Below are 22,164 nucleotides of genomic sequence, written 5' to 3'. Positions count from 1 at the left end.
ATGATAGAAGAATGTCACTTATTCATGTTTCCTCCATGTTTGCATACCACACACAAAGACGTTTTTAAAAATCATTAGAGAACCGGTTTTCAATTGTCCAAACCATCGTAATTGCTTGCCTGGCAGCTTATTAGTTCCTTTCATCAATGCCGGCGTGGTTTTCTTACTGTTACCCATTGAAAAGCATTGACGTCAAACTCAAGTGTTCACCCTGATGGAAACATGCAACAAGGAGGATTCATGGCGTAGAGTAAGAAGTGATCACTTCAGGAAGAAAGATGATGAAATTTGTATTGTCTGTAATTTCAAGTAAGGGTGTTAACTCCAACAGTATGCCGAAACCTCTGTCTATGCAACAGCGGCTTATCTTCCAGTAATGCCATGTATTTGACTATCTACGCACGAGTGCCACTGCCTCCCAACCGAGAAGAATGTGTTTACCGAGGGTAATATCTTATGTGATAATGACATTTGTGCCACGTAGACGGCTTAGCAGGTATTTCTTTGACTAAGAAAATGTAATTAAAAACAGTGGTTAACCAGTTGAGCTTCAGAACACCTGAGTCACACTCTTGCAGACTCTGGGACAATAAAACAAAGGGCCTTTATTTCCCACAGAAAACTTATCAGAAATCGATAAAGGAATCAATAAAGAATCTAACCAATGAGCAGAATTGTTAATGGCGTTCTTATCTAAATCTTATCAATTCCCATCCTTAAAAATGTCCATCTGAACCTGCCCAAATTCACACACATATTTGTGTTATTGTTTTGTTGTCCTGTTATTGTCTTAGTTATTCTAAAGGGCACTGTAATCATGTAATGATGCATTGCAGTGTGGGTCCAGTGTAACATCTGCTGAGAAAGCCCAGAATTAACTTTGCCTCCGACTAATCTGTGATCAAATCAGTTTTGCGGAGCAGAATTGCCGTCGCTCTCTGTTGATCTTCACTCCAGGTACTTTAGCAGTCGTGGTGTTGAAGCACAGCACTAATCCAGGTCATTTTCTGATGCATTAGCAAACAACTGCTGCCGAGCAGAACCTGCCACCACTGGATAGTTTAAGATATGAGAGCTGAGTCTCAGTTAATGACTGACTGACCCTACACTGCGCTGTGTGTATGTTCTCCACACTTTGTGAAGGTGCTACTGGCCTAATTCAAACTACATAATGTTTGTAGGTTTATATGAATTAAATGTTTGCAGTGTCATTTCTATTTAGGCTAGGTTTGGAAATATGCACCTTTTTTTAAATCACAATTACATGTATCACCTGAAAAATAGGCCAGAATAGATTTGTTCGTTGTTAAAAAGCATTTTTAATTCTTGTCCATAGCTCCTGTCTAAATGCCCAAGCATGTAATGTACTTTGAACTTATGGTCGATATATTTGTGTCTGGACAACAACTGCCACAAGAAATTCTACAGCAGGACGAGTGCTGTTTAGTATCTCTTTGTCTAACATGCATGACAAAAGTTGGAAGCAGAGTTGCAACAAGATGGGAATTTCATGAAGAGTTGTTCACTGACACATGTTGACAATTGGTGTCTGAGGACTAGAACAGCTTCGCTACAGCATCATCAAGCTGATAAGTGGATGGTTAGGTGAAGTTAACACAGTCGAGTAACCAGTAACTGCAGAATAAAGTGCTGCTGTACGCACAACAAAGTGGGAGCTTGAAACTCTCTGGTTTAACCATATCATCCTCTGGACATATAGAAATTTCACATTTCAGTTCACGGTTTCAGTTCTTGGTTCCATCTAGACCTGCTTCCCAGAAAAGATTTTGAAATGTCACAGTTGGAAATGACAAACACTGATAAACAGCAAAACATTTCACAAATCTGAGGTAGATCAATTATGTGTCACATCTCCTCACTGTGCTTACACAATGCAAAACAATGTGTTACGGCCCAGCCCTAGTCTGGTCTATTCAGAAAAAGCATCATACACCATGGCTTAACTGTAAACTGAAATGTTCTGTGTCATTGTTGATTCTTAGAACACATTCGTAATTGTGACAGGATTTCTTGCTGCCGAAATTTGCTGTATTTCTTTCAGGTCAAGAACAATTTTGCTTGATGGTCTCTGTAATGGTTCTATTAAAATGACGCCATCTCACTGTCAGTAGTGCGACGTGTGCTGAAAGGATTTTTATAGAAGTAAATCCCATAAATGTCACTTCCCTTGTGTCATTTTTATAGTAATTGGTATGAGAAAGTTAACATAAATTTAACATGACTCAAAGTTTATATTGTGAAACGATTTGTTCTGGTTGTTGCACTTTATTGACGTGTTAGCGAGGCTAAAGGAAACTTGTTTCACCCAGTTACTGTGATGTCCACTGTCTGGAACAAAATAGCCCGACCACCAATGACTCAAACTGTTTTTGGTGATGCAGTTATGTTACATAAGACGGGTCCTGTTACTTTGTTTAGGGGAAATAAATGAGTGTTCATTATCATTACACAACCATGTGGCACTGCTCCAACTTTTTGCCGTGTTATTTTAGTATGTATCATTATCTCCAACGGCCCCTCCAACCAATCAGCACAGGTCAATTAGCGATTTCCTTTCCCAGTCTCATAAACTAGGCTTGGCCCCGTGGCCCCGGAGGGAAGCCCTAGCAAATGAAGACACACAGAGACACAGACAACCCAACTGTGGACCCCACTCTAGTTTACCGCTTCTCCGCTGACCCCGCTCTTCACTTCCTTTCTCCCGCTCATATCTCACCATCATCGGATTCTCTTGAGTTCACCACTCTCAATTATTCTCGACCAGCAAGAGTCCTCTCTCTCCAAGTAAAGACTTTAAGCCGTCAAAATTATCATTGGATGCTTTTTATGAAACTACAAAACCATGTCTTTCAATACTTTTTCATAGGGATGCCTTTACAAAATGAATGCTTCATTTTAATATCAATCAGTTACAGGAAATCCTTGAATAAATTGAGTGGATCCTGACACCAAGTCAATATCCTCTACGCTACAATTAATGTCCACATTGTTAAAAGCATTAAAATAATTACATTTAAATGTATGATTCATTGAGAGACTTGTATTCAAAATCAAAAAGCATAGCCTGTATGCAGCATGTGATTCAGCCCAGAGACGACTCTCATTCAGATGGGATCAGTCAAGCACAGTTTGAAATGGTCTTCAAACTTAAGTACTATTATTGTTATGCTTGGTTTGGCCATTCAAACATAAAACACATAAAATAATAACTTGTTTGATTGGTTTGGCCAGTTTTGTGGAACAAGCAGCATACTGTTTAACATGTTGAATATCACCTCTAGCAATAGGTAGTGTCAGACCATGTGACATGAAGCTAAACACTAAGAGCAGTTTGCATTTCTTGGCATATGGAATTTGAACTATGAATCATCCACTTGCATTAGGATTTATGACATGACAGATATATGGATTAATGTATTCCGCCTATAACAGTTACAACAGTTCCTAAAAATGCTGTACACTGTGTACCTAATGTGTTATCTTCACTGAATTGAAGTGGGACAGTAATCATTTTCAGTGCAGGAAAGGTTTTTACTGTAGCTGCAGGCATGTAATATAAATGGTAGTGAAGTACAGTAGTCACTTTGTATTTACTGTCTGTAATCCTGTTTAACGTCATTAATTTCTAACAAGAGCATGCGTCATTGCTTTGGCTTGAGATGTGAACCTCTGGGACAAAAATCCGTAATCCAAAATGATCAAGAAATTTCATAATTTAGAGTGAAAATAATAAAAAAATAAATACATGTAATAATGTATTTTGGCAAAAAACTTCTACAGCTTCTGAATCGATATAAACATTTAAAGGAGACACATGATGCTTTTTCAGATTTTCCATTGAATGTGTGCTTTATAGTTTTTTTTGCTTATGTGAAGGTTTTGCAAAGTTAAAAAGGCCAAAGTCCACAGTAAAGGTGTGGAGCTTTAGCTCACCCCCACAGAAAAATGCTCCTGGAATACCTGATCAGTTGCCGAGCTTCTGGGGAATCTTGATGTCATGCATCATCACAATGCACCAGCTTTGCATAATACACACCTAGTGGCTAGTCTGACGTGCCCCCAAACAAAGCCAGGTAAAGTGAGAGCAGAGGCCGACATTTCCTACACATGCTGTAAGCGGTTGACCAATCACAACAGGATCTGCCAACTGGCCAATCAGAGCAGAGTGGGCTGTATCAGTAAGAGGCCTTTTGAGAGAGAGGAACTAAAACCAAAGCGTTTCAGACAGAGGTTGAAAAGAGGAGCTGCAGCTTTGGACATTCTGAGGAAAGTGATGTATTTTCTGAACATTCAAGCATGTAAACCTTTATAAAGTCAAAATAATAAAGAATCTTGTATTGTATTGAACACATCTGCCTACGTCTCTTCACAGATGATATTTTATTTTGTCAAGCACAGATATAGCTTATAATTTAAATAAGGGCTGCATTCCACTAATGTTACCTGGTGCCAGGGCCCTGCTTCTGTACTGGCTCACTGCCACACCTAAATGAAACAGATTAACTTTTATTACCTTTAGTTACACCTGTCCTAATGTCACAAGTCATAATGTCCGCCATAAGAATAGTTTAATATCCCAAGTTGATGCTGCGCTGAATTTATCAATCGGTTGTTTTCCACAATACATAGAGGACAAGGCCGAACAAAGGGAGAAAAAAAACTGGCTTTCATTTCCTAAATCCATGAATCGGTCAGTGTAACAGATGGAAAGTTGATCATAAACAATGAGCGTGGGATTTCTGGTGTGAATGTCTGGCTCGCTGTGTCTGATTCATCCTCCCTCTCCATCTGATTCTCCCGTCCGCGTTTCACTCGATTCATCTCCCGAGTGTTTCTGTTTCTAAATCCGTTCTCCTCCTCCTACACAACACGGCACCATGTGAGGGCTGAAAGGTTTTAAGTACCATTCAAATATGCTCGGCAACACCAACTGTCCACCTCCATTCTCTTACATGGTTACCATATTTAGACCCTGTGCCATTCATGCGTTTTGTTTTGCTCATGACTGTGTGGAAGCCAGATGCTGTGGTTTAACCACAGAGTGAGGCTTGTGAGGGTGATGATTGAGTATCTGTTGTTGTAAATCTTGTTTTCTAATTTTCTCCTGTTGCAGGAAAGCATTAATTTTGATTATCTGATGATAACGTTGAAAAGTAGTCTTCTGTGTGCATTCACATTCACTCTCCCACTCTTTTTCTCCCCTCCCTCGACCCCCGTTCCTCGTTCTCTCCCTCACAGGTGATGGAGACGAAGAACATGCTTTACTTAGTCACGGAGTACGCAAGAATGGGGAGATCTTCGGTGAGTGATCTTTTCAAGTCCAAGATCAGTCTGACTAAAGTTTCTTGCACACGTTGCCCCACCCAGTTCATGTACGTCCTCCTCTGCTCTGTTGCGTCAGTCATGTTTTGACAAACAAGGAAGTATCAAAGTCTCGTTGAGTTTGCAGCGCTCTTAGAGTTATTCTGGCCTCGATCTCAAAGGTCACAGATGGAAAACTGTGAACACTGTCCTAATATGGTCCTTGTCATTAGCTGCAAGTAATTGCCGTGCTAAATGTGCTGACATCGTTTTCCTGTCGTGTAAATGACATCACTGGCGGCCTTTGAAGGCCACAGAGAGGCAGCCTCAAAGAGAAAGAGACAGATTTATTACTGTATGTGGTGCAGAATCACATGCTGCTTGCTGCTTTACTGCTTAGATGTTCAGATTACGCAAGATATAAAGATTAGTTTCTATCTGCTGACCAACAGTGGCGTCATTCCTCCACGTTCATTAGTTCTTGGTACTGATATTAAATTCTACTTTAGTTTCCTGTTAGGACTAAAAGAGCGGATCTGCAAAAAGAAGCAACAAAAAAGGACCATCTTTACGAGACATGATTTTACAAATAATTTGTAATTTATGTGGACGGATTACATGGTTACTTGGTGTTATAACCAAAGTGAAACATGTGACAGGAAATGTTAAAAACTGCAGGCTAATACTGTAGACTGGGCCTTTCCTAAATCAGGAGTTTTTTGTTTTGTTTTTTTTATTTAAAAATGAAGACAATCATTGGCAAACAAAGTAACATAATATAACAGATTATATGAACAGATGTTGTCCCAATCAACTGCTCATAATGAAGCTAGATTCAAAATGTCCCTCTCAGAAGAGATTGGGTCAAGAGGAAAATGCCTTAAAACTAGCTGCATGAAAATCTTCTAAATTCTTCATATCAAACTAAAATTTACAGAATGAACCAAAAACCCTTTAAATGCAATCTTCTTAATAGACCAGTTAAGACCAGTGAGACTCATATAAAGCTATATATATTTTTTCATGGGAGCCTGAAGGTCTTGCATATGGATTTAAAATTTTTTAAAAAGCCCAGATGTTGATGTGATCAATATCGCAAAAAATGCAATTCACCATTTTGGACATTTAGGGCAGATAGAAAAAAAGAATTGTTCCTTTGCAAGAGACAATAATTTCCACTCAGTCACTTGCCAGTTTTTTAGAGGCAAAAATGCTCAAAAAGGGAAGTGGGCAAAAATTTACTAAATGAACATGTGTTCCAAGTGGGACAGTCTGAACATACAAGATACAATAATGGTTTTTAAATTATTTATGGTACGTCAGTTGAACTGTTTTACTGTAATAATGTAAAGTTCAAAGAAAGAGACTTGTGCACGAGGGGGACAGACAAGTCAGAACTTGGCAAGAATAGTACATGAAGATAACACATTATCTCAGTCTGCCATAGAACGAAATGTACTCTATTGCTGCTGCACACGCACATCACACAGACTCAATTTGTACAATGTGTATGCACTACAATCTCCAAACCAGTACACTAGACATCAGCCCCAATAAACAGCAAGTTTATTGCACCTTTTATTTTTATTTTTATTTTTTTATTTTGTGTATGTATTTGATGAGAAATATTGCGATTAAATATCGCAGGATTATTCTTTTCAAAATCTAAAAATTCCTGGAATCCTTCCTTGCAAACATGAAATACTTTTACCTTCAAAAATATCAAGAATTACAACACAAGTTTCGACCTGTCTGAGGTGGACAAGCTATAAGTGGCTCATGATCCACAAAAATGATTGGCCTCACCTATTAGACTGTCTGAGAATGTTAGCACTTTAACCTACTTCCAGACACAGTAGCAGACAGACTTACTCCAGCAATAGTTTACGGTAAACTTAATAGTCGTGTGTGTGTGTGTGTGTGTCTGTGTCTGTGTGTGTGTCTGTGTGTGAGTCTTTGTAATTCTGAGGCCAGTGTTCCACTTGTGATGTTGACTCAGCAGCAGCAACTCCTGCTCCTGTGACCTAGTGAGAGCTGGGAAGCAGACACCAGGAAAAATGAATGAGAAAACAGTGTGGTTTAAAATGGGAAGGAAGTGCAGACGTGCGGAGAGATTCATCTGCATCAGAACATATGTCACAGCCATTTTAACTCAACCAAGCAGCATCTTCTATTAGCCCAGCCAACAGGAATTCCAATGTACAGTTTACTCGTGATGGAAATTTGCTTTCATTCAGTTCGATGAGAAGATCGATGCCACTCTCAAAGCTCTCATAGTGCTAAATACGAAGTTACTGTCAGGAGAAGGTTAGCTTAGCTGAGCACAAAGACCGGAAGCTGAGGGAACTAGCTCGCCATTTTAATCGCATTAATACATGCTGAAGTGTTATGTTAATTAGTTTTAGAGGTGCTTGTGTTTTTAGTTTTTAACCTAGGAAAGAGCCAGGCAATCTGTTCGCAGTCGTTATGCTAAGCTAAGCTAACCCTCTCCTGGCTATAATTTCATATACCTCTTTTACACCAAAGTTAGCAGCATTTTTGAATGCGGGTAAACCAGCTATTGACTCCTTAACCATTGCCAGTAGAGTTTCTTTTCTTTTTTCTGTGTTGCGTTTTGCACAGAACGAAAAATGTGTGCCATAATGTTCAACCTGCAAAGTAATTTGACCCGGGAGTGAATGCTGTTTGTATCCATCCCCAAAACCAGATGTTAGTGGGTGTAAGTGGTTTTTTTTACCCGTGGAAAGGGGACTATATATTGACCCTACAGACATTAGAGTGGCGTCCGTCTTCTCATCTAACTCCTGGCAAGACTGTTCCTTTAAACAACCGATAATGATTGGGTCAACCTCATTTTCCATAATCCATAGATTTTCTCATGGATCATCTCAGGATATTATAAAACCATTGTGCCCTGATTCCTCAGACCCCTCTGCCCTGATTGCACAATGTACTATAGTTATATAAGACATTCATATGTCAGGCCAGGCCATCAGCCAGGCAGACAGCAACTGGTCGCTGTAGCAGCAGACTAGTATTACAGTATTCAATCTCACCAAATCGAACAATCGTTACTGATTTCCAAATGTGCTTCGTGGAGAAAGGCTCGAGTCATCCAGTCATGCTGCACTCAGACAAATGGATAAGCTGCCAGGTCTGATCTCCAACCTCGTCCTCCGCTATCGCCCTCCTGAGAGTTGCCTCGTATTTTTTCCGACATGACGGATTTCTCAGGTCTGCTCCTCGCCATAGGTTACACAGAGGAAGTTGTGGATGCTGAACAGCCCAGCCTGTTACTGTGTGTGTGTGTGTGGGGGGGGGGGGGGGGGGGGGGGGGGGGGGGGTGTAACTGTGAAGACAAAGAACCTGGGTGGGGGGGCACAGCATAGGAATCCATGCCAGTTTGTGTATGTGCCTTTGTGTCTGTCTGTCTGTCTGTCTGCCGCTCCATAGGCTGCCTCACCACCGCAGGATGGATCAAACCTGGAAATTGGGTCAACCACAAATAAAGAGGAATTGCAGAGAGCAGACGCAGGAGGAGAGAGGAGGTAGAAGAGAATAGAGAGGCGAGAGCAGGGGACATCCATTTGAATTTGGAAGGTGGTGGAGAAATGTAGGGCACGCATATTTAAGAAAGCACTGCTGGAGAGAGGGGAGTATAATAGCTGGCAGTGAGAAGAATCACTCATGCAGATCTCGTGTCTGACTGATGGGAAGGGAATGAGACGGGCAGACTGGTTATTTATTTACTTAGGCTGTCAATTTCTATTTCACCACAAACCTTCACATCTGGGTCAGTTCTCTGCATCTGTAAGCTGACGGGGTGTGGCAGCTTTCACTTTGATGACCAGAGGAGAAAAACCTAAATTAATAAAGGAAAGGCTACTTAAATTAAGACCTGCTGTTTGGTATCAAATAACATGAAAGTTCAAATCTTCTTCAAAAATAAGTTTCCAAGTGACCCAAATATTTGGGTAAACCTGAGGCATATATGCTACAAACTGATTCACTAGTTCTCCAATTTTAGCAATTAATTTGTAAATGTATAAACCTGAAAGCTGGATGTTTTATTGTTTATTTGTTTCCAGTTTCAAAAAGTGATGATATTCACTTCTAACCTTTCCCAAGGTCGTCTCATCTGTTCAGGCATCTAACTATCAATGAAGAGAAGCCATATGATTCCCTCAACCAACCATTTCACATGATGTGCAAAATAAATTTGAAGGACAACACCCGATGTAGAGACTATACATATATGAAACTGAGGTTTAGTGGCCTCAATGTTGTCAGATATGTGACAGTCCTGACCAACACCATCATTTTCCATCAAATGAATGTGCATGCACAAAGTTTATCAGTCAATTATGTAGTTTTATTTCAGAGTTACAACAATTAGTCAACTAATTTGTCAGCCTTTCGATATTAAGCTTCTCAAATGTGAAGATTTGCTGCTTTTCTTTGTTCGGTATAAAATAAATATCTTAGGATTTTTTAGTGTTTTATTGAATATATCAAGCTATCTGAATACAGTTCTTTGAGCAGTGGACATTTTTTATTTTCACTTTTCATAAAGACAAACAAATCTAATATGTTTGGCAGATGAATCAATAATAATAATAATAATAATAACTTGTATTTGTATTGCAGAGTAAGATCTTGTCAAAGTGGTTTACATCAGTAAAAGTCCAAAGGATGTAGCAGAAGAAGTAAACCATAAAAACCCCACAGTAAAACACATTGGAATTCAAAATGCTAATAACTAGATGTAAATAGTCATGAAACCACCAAGACAACACAAAATCGAGCCTATAAGAATACATGTTATTGTTCAGTCTGAAGGTATCCTAATGCTCTGATGCCCTGACCTCCTCTGATAGGCCTACAACACAAAGTCTTAGTTCTGGTTGGGTGAGGTTCAGGATCTCTAGGGATAAGAAGTATGTTGCACTAATTGGTCATTACCTCCACCAGATAGGTTTCTTTTATAGTAGGATTACACAAAAACTACTGAACCGATATCTGCCAAAATCATTCTTTCACTTGCTTAACTTTATGACAGATAAATGATTTATAATTGTAATTGGACCATTTCCTTAGGTTATCATGTGTATGATTACCCGGCCTTGGCAGAGGTATGTACTAACTACAGCTTTATAGATTGTATAGATACAATCACTACTAACTAAATTCCATTAAAAAGCATCTACACTGTCTGACAGTGCAGGGTTTTGGTGATGCTTGAAGGAAGCAGATATTCTCTTGATATTTACAAACAGTGAGTGACAGGCTGCGTCTTGCAGCTTTTAAAAAAAACGCAAGAAGGAAATGTTGTGCCACAATAAGTCTGACATGTTTTTCTACATTTGAGCTGAGGCAATTTGTTTCTCTCCTCAGTGATTGCAAACATTGGAAACCGAGTAGTGTTTTAGTGATAAATAAATCAGAACATGTATAAATAATGTTTTTATGTCTGCATTATACAAAATATCAGTCCTTCAGTACAAAAGTTAACTAAACTAAATAGATAAACAGAGGTAGTGCAATTATCAAATTACAGCTGTAAGATTTCATTTAATTCTTAAATTGTTGTCTCTAAATCCCTGGTTGCTGTGCTGACTCGCAGTCATCTGCATTCACCTCATGTTGTGTGAAGCAGAAAACCAAAGAATATTTCTCAGTGGTGATGGCATTAATCAACTAGTATGAGAAAGTCAACAAGGGTTACGTCCTTCAGATTTTAATCGAGTGTTTGAATGATGACGATATGATAAGTTCCCCTAGTTGAGCCTTATATTTCACAAAGAAAAACAATGTTTACACACCTCTACATAATCAGAAGCTGAACCTGTGAAATCCTTTTTGATCCTGCACCGGCCTTGACATCCCCTATAAAAAGCATTCCCTCCCACAAAGTGCAAGATGTTTAAATCATGCTGTGTTCAAAATTTATTTTACGGGTTATGTTTATGTCTGACTCTCGAGTGCTGTCAGCATCAAGCAGAATGCAAATTATATACAGTCTAAATGTCTGACTTTTCCCTCGTAGGCTAAGAAAGAACTGAAAATGCACTGAGAGGTTGCCTGATATGTGTCATTCTTAATTTCTGAACATGCATTGTTTTATTTGCCAGGCAGTCACATACCTTCAGTGTTTTGAGTCACAACAAACCTCCTGTTTTTTCGTGTCTGAAAAAGCTCAGACTTTCTGATTCCATCAGGAAGCAGCTGCTCCTCAGACTAAAGGAGTGGACGGCAAGAAATGTAATCCGAATTTTTTAGGAGATTAAAAAACACCCTAACTCAATCCAATTGAACAAACCTGTGTGATTACAGCAAACACTTTTAGTCTCCAATCTAGAAATTTAGATGCACAACAACCGGGCAGGTGCTGAGCTGAAATGAATAAATAATCAAATAAATGCAATGATTAAGTGAAAATTGGAGCCCTGCAGTGTGTGAGTCATTAGTTTTTCTGTTTTTTTTTAATTACTAAATCATCTCCCCCATCTCTCAGTTTAAATTGCACACTTACATATTCATGTAATACAGCTTTGACTTCCAGAAGGAGCACTAAGTAGAAGGGACAGTTGTTTTTCTATAAATCTGCAATTATTGCACCTAATGATTATTTCCCTTTTATGGAGTTATTTGACCATTATTTTCTCCATTTCTCATTTAATTTTTTTTTCTATAAAATATCAAAAAAAATAGTGACATTTCAGGGGGGGGGTTTCCAGGCCAAAACCCAAACATATTAGGTTTTACTTTCAGTTAACACAAATACTCACAAGCAACAAGCTGGAAATGATTCCTGTATTATCAAAAAAAGGTGACTTTTTATATTTGAAAGGATTTACACATTATTTAATTCAATCATTCCAGTAATCCTGAGTAATCCAGCCATCAATGTGTTTCTAAAAGTTTTTTAATGCAGGCCCACCCATTCTGGTGCTGAAATTCAAAACTACACAAAACGAATGGAAAGGGTTTGATAAATTGCAGCAGTATGCATCTTTAGCTTTGTATTTTAGCCAAAGCAACAGAGTTTGAATTTGAGTACTTTCTGAATGAAAATTTGTGAGTTTATCATAGAAGAGAAATCAAGTGTCACGACAGGTAGCTGCATCTGACTTTTGGCAGGTTATGACTTGGATGAAAGGGCAGCGATCCGCTCCAGCTGACTCCAGTCCATTTGACCTCCCGGGGGGGGGGGGGGGGGTACCAGTATTAAATCAGCCCCAACATCTATCAGCACGCACAATAGATTTGACTTTAATGTGACTCTGGTTTGGGTATCAGTGACGTGACGTGTTGTGTCATAGACTGTGTGTGTGTGTGTGTGTGCATTTCCTGGAGATTTACTCTAACCATCGCTAACTCTTAACCTAACCACTGACCCCGAATTCTACTTTTTTTCAAATTGGGGACACGTCATGGCATTTGTCTTCAATTGTATAAGCCGTGTCTATGAAGACAAGGCTATGAAAGACACACGCACACACACACACACACACACACACACACACACACACACACACACACACACACATTCCAGTCTTGCCCCATGGTGTTATTTGAAGTCTAGCCAGAGGTCTATCCGACAAGCCAGTCCGTACCCATGATGTTCGTCCCCTCCAAACCTGAGCAGCTGTTATGAGACTTAGCTCCTCCAACAGCTCTCATCAGAAGTGGAACACAGTAGTTGTTGAGCTGTTCTTTAATACCCCTATGATTCATACTTGTTCTTTTCACTTTCCCAGAATGCATCTCTGCATGCCTCACTGTACTGAGGTCCTTGCCCTCGCCAACATTGTATCAGTGGATACTCATCCTTCCACTGGGGCAACATACCGCTGTGTGTGTGTGTGTGTGTGTGTGTGTGTGTGTTGTGTGTGTGTGTGTGTGTGTGTGTGTGTGTGTGTGTGTGGTGTGTGTGTGTGTGTGTGTGTGTGTGTGTGTGTGTTGATTGCTCAAACAGTAATGACTTGTTTTTCAAGTGCTACTGTAGAGCTAGCAGTAGCAACACAGTGCTCATGTTCATTGTTCAGCCTAAAGTGCATTTCAGTGTTTAAACAGTCAAGCAAGATTCTTTGCAGACTTGAAATAATCAGTTGATTACTCAGTTTGCAACAGTTTTGAGAACTGATCATGTTTTTAAGCTGAGAGGTTACAACATTAGTTTAATCCTTACTCCTCCATAGTAAATATTGCTGGTTTCTTTTATTCTTTAATAGTGTTGATTAGAACTACAAGGCAATATGAATGTAATCATCTGAATTGGACCTGTCATGGAGGCTTTATAGACAAAACAATTGATTGAAAAAAAAAAACATCACTTTAAATTGATAATACAAATAGTTTTCTGTTGCAGCTCAAGATTTCTTAATCCAGTAAAAGACAAGGGAGAATAACTGTGCAAGGCTGCAAATAATCTTGCTTTTAACCACTCGCTGCCTTGTGTACTGTGTCCATTTGGATCATTGGTTGTGCACATCCTTAGATATTTACACTTTGCATAGTGAGCTCCAGTAACACACGCATCACGATTACGATACTGTCGTCCGTCTACGCAAATGTGTTGTTAGAAACCAAGTGCGTTTCCATCCTGATAGTGTGGTGCGGTTATTACTTTAGAGTCCTGTTTCTCCTCACGTGCGCATACTCGGACCTCTTCGACACATTTCCCCTCCCCTGTGTGTTTTTTGATTAGCAGCATAGCATGAAAGCTGCCCCAGTCACTGAACGGCCTCCTCTATGGAATTTGCCAGCTACTGTCTAATCAGGTTCTCACTGTCAGAAGTTAGCCATTAATCAGCCACACTGGGTGTTGGAGCAGCATCATCTCCCTGATGTGTAGTCCTGCAACGTAAAGCTTGAAGTCTTTTCCTTTTTTGTATTGGGCAGTCTTTGTCCCAACACACTGCTGACCTTTTAGTCAACTCTGAACTGAGACAATACAGAGTTGTTAGGATGAGGTGATTACAGTGTGATGCATGTTCCTGCCTGGGGACATATGTTGCTCTACTTTAAATATCTCATGGTGTTGGGTGATGGCACACAACGTTTCTGATGTTAATGGGCTGTGAAATTGGCTTAGTGTGACATCTTTATGCATCTTGACAGAGACCTAGTTTCAAAACTCTTGGCAATGATGTTATCTTTGCACAACTGTGTGTGCACACCAGGGAAATCACATCAGTATTACTTATATTTAAAAAGAAAGATGAAAGAAGTAAAGATGTGATGTATTTAGAACAAATGCAAAGACCAAGCAAAGATTTGGGTTTTAATATCTCGAGCAAACTTACCTGCAAGTGGCTATCTAGCTTTGGGATTGATCTGCTGGATCTTCAGGTAATTACATTTCATGTATTTTGCACACTTTGTTTACACATATATGAAGTTTATTTGGCTGCGTTTGTTGTGGTTGTTGTGCATTGTTGTCTAGGTTTGGTTGGTGGTCTGTATCCTTGCCAGCTGGAAAGAAAGCCAACAGAGGTCCTATCTTGTTTGCCACAAAGTGTGAATTGAAGAGTTAGCAAGCTATCTGCACAGAGAGGTGTGAAGAAGAACCCTGCCGGCAGCACAAGCACTCTCCAGAGTTCATGGGACTGAGAAAAAACAACAACATGCGTCCTATAAAATAGTCTGTCGCACCGACTTTGAATAATTAGTGAACGCTGAGTGTGAAAGGTTGGAAAAACATAAGTGTGTTGTAAGAGCAGACGATGAGAGAAAGGTCAGGATCTAGATGCTTGGAGAGAGAAGATCGTAATATGTATGACTTTGAGGGCAGCGTACAGACGTTTGTTTGTACATTTTTCTAAACAACCACAAAGTTGCTCTGTCTTTTGTCTCAGCTTGTGCTCAGTGTGCGCCCGTGTGTGTTTGTGTGTGTGCGCACTGCAATCATACACCGACAGCAACTGCATCACCATTAAACCTCCCACCAACCCCCTTCCACAGCTCACACCCTGTTCCAACTTGTACCAGTGTGGACACTATGTAGCAGAACAACAGTTCTCAGTACTCATCCTTCCTTTTCCTCTTGCAACTATGCAACACAGTTCACTCTCCGTGTCATCTGTCATCACTGCCTATACTCTCTCTCTCTCTCTCTCAAACCACTACACACACACACACACAAACACACACACACACACACACACACACACACACACACACACACACACACACACACACACACACACACACAATAAGTTGGCTTTAAATAGAGGTTTCTGAAGAACAAATGACATTGTTTATCTTAAACTGAATATGCTGTAAAGAAGAGCAAAAATAAATGATCCTTTCACACACACTACTGACACTCAAAAACTAATCTAAACAATCCATTAATTTTAATTGCTGTGTAATAACCTTATACGTGTTTAAAAGTGTCAATTCATGATATTTAATGTCGATGCATACTTACATATTTACATCTGCATACTTCTCTCTCTGTGGCTGTAGACTACCTGGCAAAGCACGGCCGTCTCAGTGAGCTGGAGGCCAGGAGGAAGTTCTGGCAGATCCTGTCGGCGGTGAGTACTGTCACAACCGCAACATCGTCCACAGGGACCTGAAGGCGGAGAATCTGCTGCTGGATGGCCACATGAACATCAAGATTGCAGGTACCCTTAAAGCTATAGTGCAGGGACGACCCGTAAGGTCACTGCTGGTTGAGAAATGTAAGACGTCTCCATCAAATCATGAAGATTTGATCCATCGCCTGCAATGATTTGTGCCGGTGTAGTTCAGAGATTCTTAACTACCTGCCCAGGCCATTTGCATATGGTTGAGAAGTGGGTTGATTACGAGGTAGCTGTTGGCTGAAAGATGCCAGGACAGACAAATCTCAGTGAGGCTTGTGCCACCTTTTAAAATCCGATGAACAGAGGCCATCAGAATTCCCCACACCCAGCTTATATTGAGGTGGAAACATTAAAGATAAAAGACGAAAATAGGAATGGGCCCCGAGGCAGGTATTTGAAACTAAGCTGGAGGTCTGTAGTACAAGCTTCAATGTGTGATTATTAAGCAACTGGCATTTAGAGCTAGCTAGTGAGAATGTCACCCTACCGCTGCGTCCCAGAGTAGTGGAGGTGACGGAGGCTGGGAGGGAATGGGAGGAAGAATTGGGGTTTAATTGGTAGCGGAGAGGAGGTGATAATATGGATTGGCTACTTGGCGGGGAGAGGAATATCAGATGAGAGGATGAGGAAGAATGAGGACGAGTGGTGCATTGCAGGGTGTCGGAGCTGCAGTTGTGGCTCTGAAAGAGGCCAGGGTTTATCTTAGGCTTTATTCCGAGCTGATTCTGACATCCATCTGAGGTGAGCTCATCACACGAGGTCGGCTATAAATACAGGTGTGAATGGATACCAGACAGGGGAAATGCCCTCTTGTCCTCAAAGGACTTCAAAAGGTTGAATAAGTCATTGTTTATTGGTTTTTATAAATGTTTCTTCATGAGGGGAAATGACAGACAAGCTCCTCAGTTAACCTTCACGGCCAGCTTTCAGTGGCTTGTATTTGTTCTATGAGGTAAAGTCAATAAAGACATAACTGCACAATGAATGATAGAGAACCAAATGTTTCACCTGCATCTATTACTCGTCTCTCCACTGTTTCTCAGAAGGGTCCAAGATGATAACCTGGAGATGTTATTACCCCAACAGTAATTTTCACAAACATGTCTGACTCACAGCCGATTGTCCGCATGGCAGATTAGATTTGAAGCAGGAAAAACAATGAACAGAACATTACCCTGGTGTGTGATTAGAGAAAACATCCCTGGGGTGACATCAGCGGCAAAGTAATTCTGTACTTCTCTTACCCACATTTGCTTCGACATGTTTTGTAAATGGTACATGAAGGGAAGATGTCCTTTTCGCACTGTACATGAAAAGGAAGCCCTTGCTTCAAATCTCCCATCTGCATTAGTCCACTTGATGCAGTTTAAACGTACATCAGCCATCCATTCAAACCAGAAGTTTAAAGACGTTATGTTTCTTGTTTGTGTTAAGCAACTAGAGCTGCATCTACTTATTTTCATTTTCACTTCATCTTTTGATTATTTTTAGACTTTAATGCAATTGGATTGGCCCACAATTAACTGCAAGAAATGATGGATTGAATTGCACAATAGTTTTGTCCTGTCCTGCAGTATAAACAGACTTAATTTAGTGCATCGCTTAAGGACAAATTAAACGACAGAAATAAAGGTTTAAGATTAGTTTAAAATCATCCTATCAACTTTTCAACCGTACTTTGGATCAGTGTGTATCCTATCTTTATTTAATCTTTTAGATTTTTTAATTTAATTCAACTTATTTCATTTTCAACTAGAGGGGCACTCAGTAGAGTAGAGCGCATCCCTACCAAGGCACAATTAGTTTTCATCAAGATCCATTAATTATAAAGAATGTTGAAAAACTCCCTGTTTTGCAATTTTAAAGAAACAAAAACAAATTCCTGATCCAAATCCACACCAAAGTGTAATGAGTTCTTCCCCAGCCCTACGACACCCTTCACCAAGTTTCCTGCTAATTCATCCAGGACTTTTTGTGGAATCCTGCTAACTAACAGACAGATGAAAACAAAGAAAACAATGCAGACAAGAACAACCTTTAGCTGTGGTAATTATATTCATATTATTCTTCACCATTTTATATACATTTTTAAAATATTTGCCTTCTTTTCATATTAAACTCTGGCTCTAAAGATATTCAGAGACAGATTAACCTCTGCTTCTGCGGTTTCCCTGTGCTCCAGTATTGCCTCCCTGCTTCCTAAAGGCCACCACTGGTCAGTCTCTGTGGAAGCTTAACCAGGCAGTGGTCAGTCAAAGAAAGGTCAGGCTCACGGTGGCTGCAGAGGAGACGGGGAGCGGCGGCAGCGGGGGGTGCCCTTCATGTTTTCTCTTCAAACAGCTCCTTTACGTTCGAGTTGACAGTCTGAGGGGAACAGAATGTGCAGAAGAGAAATGACAATAACAAAAGCGAGGTGCTGTATCAGAGGAGGTGAGCCTTTGTGACTTAGCAGAAAATACATGGTGTTTATATTCCATGTTTCCAGTTGAGTTTCTCTCGGAGGATGACTTTCTAGCTTCATTAACTATTATTTCAGGTTTCAAGGTTGAATCCATCTGCTGAGTGGTGTGTCATTTAAAATGCAACAAACCTGAAAGGTATTTCATGCTCAATTAAACAATGTGGCGAGAACAAACAATCTCCAGATCGAGTGCAGCTGTTGCAGCTTTCTTTACTTGTCAACATGTTGGATTCTTTTATAAAGAACAAAAGGTAAAACCTCACGGGTTGACCCATATGACAACGTACAGTATACCTTTATAATAATAGATGTAAAGATGGAGTCGTGTCTACTGGTCTGTCTTCTTCCTTGTTGTTGTTGTTCTTGTATCATCTCAGATTATATTGGATCTTTGTCGTTTGTGTTGCAGATCACAACAGAGCTGCTTTCTGTTTGTATCTGTTTGTATGTGTGATAAAGTCACAGATGACATTTATTAGATTATCTATAATCGAGCATACCATTGACCTTCTACGTCCATTCTTGACCATGGAAACAGCAGGTCATCCATTAGTACCATTTAGCATTTGATTACAACACGTGATCTTTAAAGCCACAAAAGAATTCGGGGAAGATTTCTCTGTGACATTATATGTTGTGATTAAAAAATTGTGGTTAAAAGTATTTATCCCTGTTTATAACTGTTTAATCAGCATAGTGTAAATGTTCTGTATATGTTTGTGGTCACAGTTGTTTGACAGTAATAAAAATAACCCTTCGACTGGGATCAGATTCTGAGAGTTAATGAATCCTACTATGTGCTGAGAGGTGCATGACATCATCTATGTCCAACTTAGCAGAGGAGCACAGACAAAAATCTAAATGTAGAAATCTGTATGCATTAAATAGGTATTTTGAACTTTGGGATCAATTTTTACATTCACATGTGACCCCCATCACTCCTGATAGGATGAAGATTTAGTTCCTTTAAACCAATAAATAATTATATCTGTAATATATATATAAACTGTTTTATACAGTCAAGCATGCAGTGATATGTACAGTGTATCAACTAAATGTCTACTACATTCAAGCTGCCCTGAATAGCATTAATGTACCAGGTTTAACAGTCAAAGCAGAATGTAACATTTAATGAACAGCTGCTATTGTGGTAACATATGACACATTACTTTCAAGAAAGTTTGTACGGAGAAAGCCTGTATAAGCTTTATGGGTAACACACACAAAACTATAAGGTTGAAACGTATATGAAATAAAAAAGTAAAAGCTTAGACTAAAGAAACATAGTGAAAATTGGAATTATATATTTATATATAAATACATACATACATACAAGGAAGTAAAATAGAGATATTAAAATAGAGATAGACGGTACACAAATAAAGTTACAATCCTGTAATACAGTTATTGCAAAGATAACAATGGTGAGGCACTAAATGGTGCACTTGGGCGTGGTGGCTATGATGGATATGAAGATAGTAAAATAAATAAATTAAGCAATGTATATTTATACAGGTGTATGTTTGAATTACACAAGTCAATTGCCAGACACAAAGTGACTTCTAGTGAAGGATAACACTCGAGCATCAGTACAGTAGGAGACCTTGGAGTAGGAACTAAGAGCTAAACCTGTTCAAGATGACAGAGTGCAAGGAGATGAAGCAAAGAAGTGCACAGTAATTGTGAGTTAGGCGTGTTTGGTGTTAGAGGTGGCTAACAGAAGAGTTTTCAAGAGGTTGTTGAAGATGGAGAGGGACTCTGCTTCTCTGATATGATGTGGGCGCTCGTTCCACCTCGTCTGGAGCGAGACTGCCTTGTGTGCAGCGATGGCACTGCCAGACATCCTCCTCAGAGGAACGGACTGGCCAAGAAGTAGCATAAGCCTGTGTGGTTGAGTTCAAGTAGATGGGGCGCAGACCCAGAAGTAACTGTAGTGACTTGAGTTTGATTTTGTAGCCCGTGGAGGTTGATGAGCGTCGCACTGGCATGTGCTCTTTTCAGACTGATCCAGAAGCAGACACACTGCACCATTCTGGACCATCTGTAAGAGTTTCCCTCTGTGTGATGGGAATCCCACCAGAAGGACTTTTGTTTATAAAGTTTGCCAACATATGAGCTACACATGGTCATAACAGACCAATTAGGACTTGACTGGCAAAACCCCTGAGTGTAGTGAATTAAGAAGGTTTGGCATTTTATTAATTCTCCAAGGAGGTAATATTTTCTTCAACTACTGACGGATTACGACGAAATTGGGTGGAAGGATGTGGTATGGGTTCAGGGGAGGACCCATTAAATGTTGTTGCAAATCAGGGGGTGGATCTGGGAATCGTTTTCACTTTGTTTAACATTATTTACGTTTACATTACGTTTTTTAACATTATTGTGAAAGTCTCAAGAAATAATGGAGAGATCATTATGGAAACAAATCAAGAAATATGTAGAGTGCCAATATATATGAACTGGTGGTGATCTGATAATGGTCCGGATTTGTGAATCAAAATAAGTATTTTTAGTGGGGTGATCTTTTCCTCGGTTACTGGTATGGTAACAGATATTCATTTGAACTACATCAGAAAATTGATAATTTACCTTTATTTAATGTAAACAGTTTGGGGAACGTTTCTATGTGTATGGTATGTTTATCTGATGCAATACATGTATATGCATATATATCCTTTTAGTTGCTGATGAATTTAAGCTTTTCACTTGTTAGAGGAAGAATTTCTTCTGGTCAAAAAGCTACATGTTTTAACCTGAAAGAGTGACATGACCTTTGCAATAAGAGTGAAAGAGGCTGAGGTGTTTGGGTCCTTGACGAATACAAGAATGACGACCAGGAGAGAGAAACATTTCCAGGTGATACCAAGTGTGAAAGAAGAGAAGAGATGGGAAAGGCACAAGAAGAGAGAGGAAGAGTGACTTCAGTGTCGTGCACCTCCAGCTGCTGCCATAACCGCATCAATGCTCACACCTCGTTAGTTAGAAACACTATTTTTACTGCTGGTTGTAGTCATCTCTACTCATGCACTTGTCATATCCAACACACAATTTTATAAGCCGTTAGCTGGAGAGTATTCCATGTTGACATGTTTAGGCTAATATTATGCTAATGCTGTTGTGCGTGACACACACTCGCCCCCCCACCCCGCCCTTCCTGTTGAGCTGTGAGAGCCGTTCGTAGCCCGCAGCGTGCTGGAGCGTTTGACGTCAACCAGGTCTGCTCAGTATTCAGCTGCATGAAATGGGTCACAGCTTCTGACGATAAACCAGCTGCATTGCTCCGCTCGGCTCTGCCTGCATCTCGCGCCTCACCTTCACAGCAGCATCAGACGGCAAACATACTTGTATTAAAACCCTACTCTGGTGGACTGCTTTACCCTCTACTTTATATCAGCCATACCTGCTGCTACCTGCACTGGAGTCGAGAGTTAAATACATGGATTCACAACCTGCCAAATTATTTTCATTTGCAGATAGACTGCATTTGTCTCTCATACCTGATTCCTGTTGATCTGTTTTCCATTGTGCGTTTTGCACATGCAGATAAAGACAGAACCTAAGACCTAAGGCCACTCAGAGAGCGCATACCAAGATTTTTATCTGGATTGGCACCAATTGGCAAACACAATATAAAAAAATATTAAAAGGTCCTTCCCCTGATCCGGACCCAAATTGAATGGTTCCCTCCTGAACTATACCACATCCTTACACCAAGTTTAATGGAAGTCCTTCCAGTTGTTTTTGTGTAATCCTGCTGACCAACAGACAGACAGAGAAACATAT

At 39.9% G+C, this 22,164-nt stretch overlaps 1 protein-coding gene across 1 annotated transcript in view; it reads left to right on the top strand.

The window, feature by feature from the left end:
• sik2b (salt-inducible kinase 2b) overlaps positions 1-22,164 on the top strand; it is a 45,848-nt gene that overhangs the window by 4,883 nt on the left and 18,801 nt on the right. The window contains 4 exon segments of the mRNA XM_034605193.1: positions 5,260-5,299; positions 5,302-5,322; positions 15,796-15,864; positions 15,867-15,956. Of these exon segments, the coding sequence (XP_034461084.1) occupies positions 5,260-5,299; positions 5,302-5,322; positions 15,796-15,864; positions 15,867-15,956 (220 nt within the window).

The sequence above is a fragment of the Hippoglossus hippoglossus genome, chromosome 13, assembly GCF_009819705.1.
Source record: "Hippoglossus hippoglossus isolate fHipHip1 chromosome 13, fHipHip1.pri, whole genome shotgun sequence".
In the NCBI taxonomy this organism is placed as follows: domain Eukaryota; kingdom Metazoa; phylum Chordata; class Actinopteri; order Pleuronectiformes; family Pleuronectidae; genus Hippoglossus; species Hippoglossus hippoglossus.
The sequence above is the reverse complement of the archived record's forward strand: the minus strand, read 5'-3'. Positions and strand labels throughout refer to the sequence as shown.